This window comes from Colletotrichum lupini, chromosome 9 (assembly GCF_023278565.1).
Source record: "Colletotrichum lupini chromosome 9, complete sequence".
NCBI classification, from domain to species: Eukaryota; Fungi; Ascomycota; class Sordariomycetes; order Glomerellales; family Glomerellaceae; genus Colletotrichum; species Colletotrichum lupini.
Window position 1 is genome coordinate 3866012 of NC_064682.1, and position 7141 is coordinate 3873152.

General features: G+C 29.6%; 1 protein-coding gene across 1 annotated transcript; it reads right to left on the bottom strand.

The window, feature by feature from the left end:
- Positions 1-460: 460 nt before the first annotated feature.
- CLUP02_16980 (uncharacterized protein) lies at positions 461-730 on the bottom strand (the record flags this gene model as incomplete). Its single annotated transcript, XM_049295897.1, has 1 exon — positions 461-730. A coding segment is annotated over one exon (270 nt), but the record flags the coding sequence as incomplete, so codon positions are not given.
- Between the last annotated feature and the right edge of the window lie 6411 nt (positions 731-7141).

The following is a 7141-nucleotide window of genomic DNA, read 5'->3' on the forward strand; positions in this document are numbered from 1 at the left end:
AATTAACGTAACTTACTTTTTATACTAAGGCGCTAATAATAAAAAACTAATTACGCCGCTAGTAAGTAGTTTATAAACTTATCTCTCGTTTTATACCTCCGTTTTTTTACTACGAGTTTCGTAGTATTATTAAGCTTCGTCTCTCGATATTTCGTACTTTATAACCTAGCTTAAAGGTAACTAAGTAATTTAGGACTCTATATAAGCTATTACTAATAATACTAATATATCGCATATACTACGGCTTTAAAAGTAGGATTTTCATTACATAGTATAGAATATAAAGCATAGTATATAGAATACTCTCTAAACGTTTAGAAAATACCGGGGCAAGTTATCTCCTTATAAATAAACGATATAAAAAGAATATAAAGGAATATAAAAATTTCTAAGGATAGTTATAAGATAACTATTAAATAATATATGCCTATACGTAATAAACTCGGTAACTACTCTATATCTACTCTATATTACTATTATCTTCTTTTATACTAGGCCCGTAACTTTTGTTTAAAATGTCTAAATTATTATAATCGTTATCTAACTGCCCTCTTTTTAATAGGTCTAAGTCTTCGCTAGATTTAACGTTAGATATATTAAAACGATAAGACTCGTCGCCCTCGTTATTAAATAGGTCCTTATTTATGTTATATATTAAGTACCCTCCTACCTCTAGCTCGTTATTACTAAGCGTATTAAGAAGTAGGTCGGCCGTATTTATAAAACCTATTTAAAAAACGGCCCGTATTTAGTATATAGTTACTTTATAAGTATTAGGGAATAAGATTTATACGTAGTAATATATATATAATATCTTTCTTAATACCGAATTATTATAAAGATCGAAAGTTACTAGTAAAGTCCCGGGGTAAACGGTATTTTTTAGCGCATAGATTTCCTAAATCCGCGCGGAGAATATTAAAACCTATTCGAGCACTTTAATAATAATAAGTATATTTCCGAAATTAAAGTTTAGTACCTTATTAAACTCGAATAATAAGTTAGTCTTATTATCCGACGGGCCGTTATCGTATTCCTTAAGCACTTTACGGACTTTTAAGTACGCTAAGAGCGCGGCGACTTTAATAACGAACTTTTTACTTTATAATAGCTTATATAAATAGTTTATAATATAAGTAATAAACCGATCTCCCATAGTACTATTTATATCTTTTTTAACTCTATTTAGTAGCGGGTATTACGTATTGTTGGTTAGCCCGCTATAAGGGTAATTAATTACTAAGTAGATAGCGGGGTAATATTACTTATCTTATCTAAGTAGGTTGGTCCTAATATTTATTAATAAGAAACTCCTATAGTAATATAATAGTGCGCCTCTTATTATATAGAATCTATAATCTCTTCTAGCGCGTCTATAATAATTTAATAGACTAGCTTATACTACCGCTAATAACGAAATTTATATTATTAATACTAGGGCTCTAGACTAAATTTCTTCTTAAATAAGGTATATTATGCTCTTCGTACGTATAAGCCTATATTAACATCCGATACTATTTTCTAAGAAGCGAGGTTCTACGTAACCGGATTTTATAAAAGCTACTAACGGCTCGACTACTAGCGTTTTATATAAATAGCCGTTTTTATATAGTATCTATAATAATAATAGGGCCGTAGAGGGGTTTTAAAATTTATAACTACGCTATATAGTATATATATACGGCATCTATTTATAAGTATACTATATCGAGATAAGATCGTTTACTAACTCGCCTATTTATAAAAGCTCTAGTTCTTTGTATATTAAGTTAACGATAGAAGTAGCCTAATATAGGTCGGTTAACCTTACTAAGACTTATAAAAATCATATCTCGTTTATATTTAGCTTTAATTTCGCGTTTAGCAAACGCAGCGTCTACTTTTAAATATAATAATCTATATTATATACCTCGCTCGGTAACCTATTAATACTCTACTTTATTTTAATAGTAATCTAATATAGCGACTAGACTTTTAAAGCGCCCTCGCTAATTAAATAGTCTACCGCGCTTACTAAGTAATATAAATAACGTAATCGCAGCCTTAAGTAAATTAACCTACGCAACCGACCTCGTAAATAGTATTATATAGTTTTAAAAAGCACTAGTTAGTAAGGAAAAACGTCTAAAAGAACTTATAAAAGACTCCGGCCGCTTTAAATAAGAACTTAACTATTAAAAAAGCTTAGCTCTTATAAGAACTGCCTTTATATCTAACGTTAATTAAGTTATAATATAGCTTCGAGATACTTTTACCCGTTTCGAGAGCGTTATAAATAAAATAAATACTATATTAATAAAAGAGAGATTAGGCTCTAGCTATTTATTTAAACCTTAATAAAAGGAAGACGTAGAAGTATAGATTAGTAACGGACTAGACTTACTATCAGTAGAGGATAACCTTAACGTACTCTTAGCCCCCGTTAGATAAGTTTAAAAAGGCTATAATTTTAAGGCCGTTAAGCTAGAGTTAAAACGGAAATAGCTACTATATAATCCCGGAGGTTAGCTCTAATAATAAGTATATATAGCTTATACCGAGATTTACTAAGTCTATTTTTATCTTATAATATTATAAAGAGGAATAGAGAATTTATACCTATATATATAACTATACATACTATTATTATTATTTACGTAAATTACCTCTATTATTAAGAGTTATAAGGGTACTAAGCTATTATTAAGCATAGCTTAAGCCTTTTAACGTCGCCGTTTAGAAGCGTCGTAAGCGATCCGTCTTTAATAACGTCTAGTCTTTAATACCTAAATAGTATTTTAAACCTCTTTTCCGTAACTCGCTTCTATCTCTAATAAGCTATTTAAATATATCTCGTTAATATTAGAAATCAAGCCTCTTTAATCCTAAATTATTACTAATATACTAGAAGAGATATTTTACCGATGAGCTAAAAATGCCCTTCTTAACTAGTATACGCGATTAATACTATTATTACTAATTACCGGCTAAAATAGGCTCTATAGCAATATAATAACGAGATAGATACGCTACTAAGCGCTATATACCTTTTTAGTATATTATATATAAGGGCGACCTCTAATTACGGTCTAATAAGAGCTTAGCTTCGACTTAATACTCTTTATATTTTCTTAAATACCTAGGTTAACGAAGGAAGTACTCGACTATATTATAAATATCTTCTTTAAGGATAATATATAGTATAAAATAGCCGCTAATCTTAAGGCTAATCCTATTTTTTTCGGATCTAACCTCGAGCGACTTACGCTTAGTAAAAACTACTACGAGCTTTATCTCGTAACTATATTTATAGATTAAGTTAGAGATCTTTAATATAAAGCTAAGGTAGCTAAGTTATTAAAACGGCCTCGGTTTATAAACTCTAGGGACTTTTTGCGCCACTAGGGCCCGAGCTAGCGGTTTATATTAAATATTTAAAAAAATGGCAATAATATAAACTACTATACTATAGTTCGAGCTTATAGTAGCCTACTTTACTAAAAGAATAACGAATTAATAACTTACGTACTATATTATAATAAGGGCTAGGGGTTTCTAAAGTATTTTTATATTCCGTATTACCGGCTACTTTAAAAAAAACGATATATAATACCTTTATAATACTCGTTATTAAAATATAACTCGAGGCCCCTCGAATAAGTTATACTTAAAAAGTAAATATAAAATAGTATTAAAATATATTATCGCTATACTAGTTAGTATACGAGTTTTTATTAAAACCGGTAACGGACGGTATTTCCTACTAGCCCTGCGATATTTAATTAGGTTCTTATACTAGGTCCTTATATAGAGTTATTAAATATAAACGAGTAAAAAGGTTTATAAATTAAGAGAGATATATATCCTATAGAAATTCGCTTATAAAAATTTAACTTTAACTTATATAGCCGTATTACGTATTTATTACTAAGCGAGATAAACTAATGACTTAATAATATATATAAGCTTATTAAGGCCGAAGTTAAGGGTAGAATACTAGCTAATTATATATTTACCCCGGACCGTTCGGACGTCCTTATTAGCGTTATTTATTAATATAGCGAACGGTAAGGACCCGATAGTAATTATTAAGAACTAGATACCCTTATATTTCTAAGTTAGTAAATAGAAATACTATTAAAAAGGTCTTTAAAGCTACTTAGCCCGCGCAAAAACTTAAGACTATCCTATAATTACGCGCCTAATTAGTTATACTACTTTAAATAAAGCTATAATATATTAATTACTTCCTTCTTAAGATAAAAGGCGATATCTAAGTAACGAAGCCTATTTATTTAATATTATATATTAATTACCTATTATAATAAGGGCTAATAGTAAGGGATCATCCCGGATAGCTAGCTTATTTAGAAATAGTTATAATATAATATTACCGTTAGGAAGCCCCGTAGCTAGTTACGACTTAGATCGCGCTCTAGATATAGGTAAGCGTCGTTCTTTATATATATATTAACTACTCCCCTAACTCCGATGCTCGTCTTCGTATTAATAAAGCTTTATACCCTTTTAACTACTAGTTAAGTATTATTATTCCTCTTATTACTTACGGCGCTTCTATTTTACTAACCTAAACTCTTCTCTAATACGCGGACTTATATAATCTAATATAAAAACTAAGAACTATTTTTATAGCCATAACGCTATTAATAACTAATACTTAGCACTATATATATAAGTTTAGTATACCTAATTTAGGAAAGATTAATAGGTGCGAAGTTTAAATTATTAATATATATAGTGCGGTAATCTCCTTAGTTACGTACTTTATATCCTCGTACTTTACATCCTACTCTAGCATAGCTAAATACTTAGTAATATACTTAGCAAACCCTCCGGTAGTAATACCTTCTCGAATCTTAATAAAATATTTTTTAACGCTTACTACGGTTATACCGACACTCTATAACGAGACGGAGGCTATTTAAAAAAACATAGTCGGACCGCACACCCCGCCCGCAAATACTATATTACCGTTAATAAATTTCTAATACTAATAAGTAAACATAGATTAGTATTCTAATACTAAAGTCTATGCTACGTTAGTATATTTATTATTATCGCCTATAAAGCTAACGTCCTCTAGGGAACTAACCCTCAATAATATAGTCTCAATATATATACGGCAGTCTTTAAACGTAACGTCCTCGAGTATAGACCTCTAAAAACAAATATTTAGCGGTTATTATAATACGGGCTCTACTAGCCTTTTAGCCCAGATATGTCCTATTTATTTAAATATTACGTTTATAAAATAGGTCTCTCTAAATGCTATAAACTAGTAAATAGTCGCTAATTAACCTAAGTACTTATTTTCTATAGTCTATATATAGTTAATAATACTTCGAAGTTCTTAGTATAGTAGTCTACGATTCGGCCTTTTTTTATACGTCTTATGATTACTATTTTAAATAGTATACTAAATATAAAACCTATATATCTAAGCTAGTAAAGTATCGAATACTGAGCGGCTCTTATATAGATAGCTTATATTTTTAAACTGGGCTCGCTAATAAATACTTATTAAACGCGGCTAACTCTTCTCTTATTATTTATAATAAGCCGCTCTCTCTATCGTTTTATAATCTTAATAACTAGCTTATTTCGTAATAAAGCTTTATTTATAATAACGTTAATAACGGAGGTGTTTTTAGTAAGAACGTTAAACCTACTCCTTTTTTAATATCGGTCTTTTCTAAGTAAGTAATTACGTAGAAAAATTAAAAGGCCTTAGCTTTTTTACTTAATTTCTTTTTACGTCCGGTCCTGTGCGGTATTATATTATAGCTAATAGTATTTCGAATATAATATAAAATAAATATAGAAAAAAACTTAAGTTATATACGAGCGGGGATATAAAAAGCCTATTTATTCTATATTAAAGCTATTAATTAGACTATACTAATATAATCTCTAGGCTATAAGCCCGTAGGTCGTAGCGTTCTTTATTTATATATAATATCTAGATTTAAAATATATCACGAATCGGGAACAGGGTCACTTTTCTACGATCGGCCTATAAAATATATTATTAAGTAGTTCTTACTTTCGTCCTAATTATAGAATTTTCGTTCTTCTTCGTATTCTTCTTAATTTAATATAAGCCTCTTATTCTATATCCTATACTTATTAATACCTACTATAACTCGTAATAATATAATAATATAATACCGTAATTTATAGTAATATTCCTATTTTCTATCCGCGCTCGTAGCCGTGCTCCTATCTCCCCTAATAAATTAGAACTTCTTTAATATACTTCTAATTAAAGAACGACCGGCCGCCGTACTATCTAAGTCTATATAATAAATAGATTAAAGAGGTTTTATAGCTAGCGTACTAGCTTTAGTAAAGCCTTCCCGTTCTATTATTTCGTCCGCTTTAATAATAATATATATATCGATACTATAACTAGAACCGTACTACTTAATCTTTATTTTAATAAGTTTTTTAAGACGCCCTATTTAACGTTTTTTATTATAAAATGCGGCGTTTAAAACTTAGCGAGCCCTTATTATAAATTAATAAGATAACGGTCGGTCGCTATTAGTAGTACAGGATTAGATTTACTCCGTTCGTCCTTTTAAAATAAGTAGGGGGCGGAACGTTACTTAAGGGCTACTCTTAAGAGGCGCCGGTCGCTTTATATAGGGCGATATAGAAAAAGCCTATTTATTTATAACGTTAAATAAACGCAAAGACTTTAAGGATATTTTAGTTAGCTAGTAATACCTCGGAAGTAAAAATACTCTTTTTAAATAGTATCTTAATAGGACGTTATAATACTATATTTTAGCTTATATATATATATATAGTTATAAATATTCTTTTAGGACCTCGTGGCAAAGCTATTACTAAATTAGTAGATTTTTATATACTTTAAAAGCCGCTCTTCGATCTAGGGTATATGTATTATAATTAAAAAGGAGCTCGTTCTAGATTTAATAGCGCACCCCTAGTTGTATTAGGGCTAGATTAGCGGCCCTAAAATTACTTTAAGTAGTATACTATATCTAGTCGCTCTACGTAATAGTATAAGTTAATCGATAACTTAAAGTACCAAGAGGTTTACTCCCTTATTTAACCTAGTTTACTATTATTAAGTCTATATCTATCGGCCGTAAACTAATAAATAGTATAACTA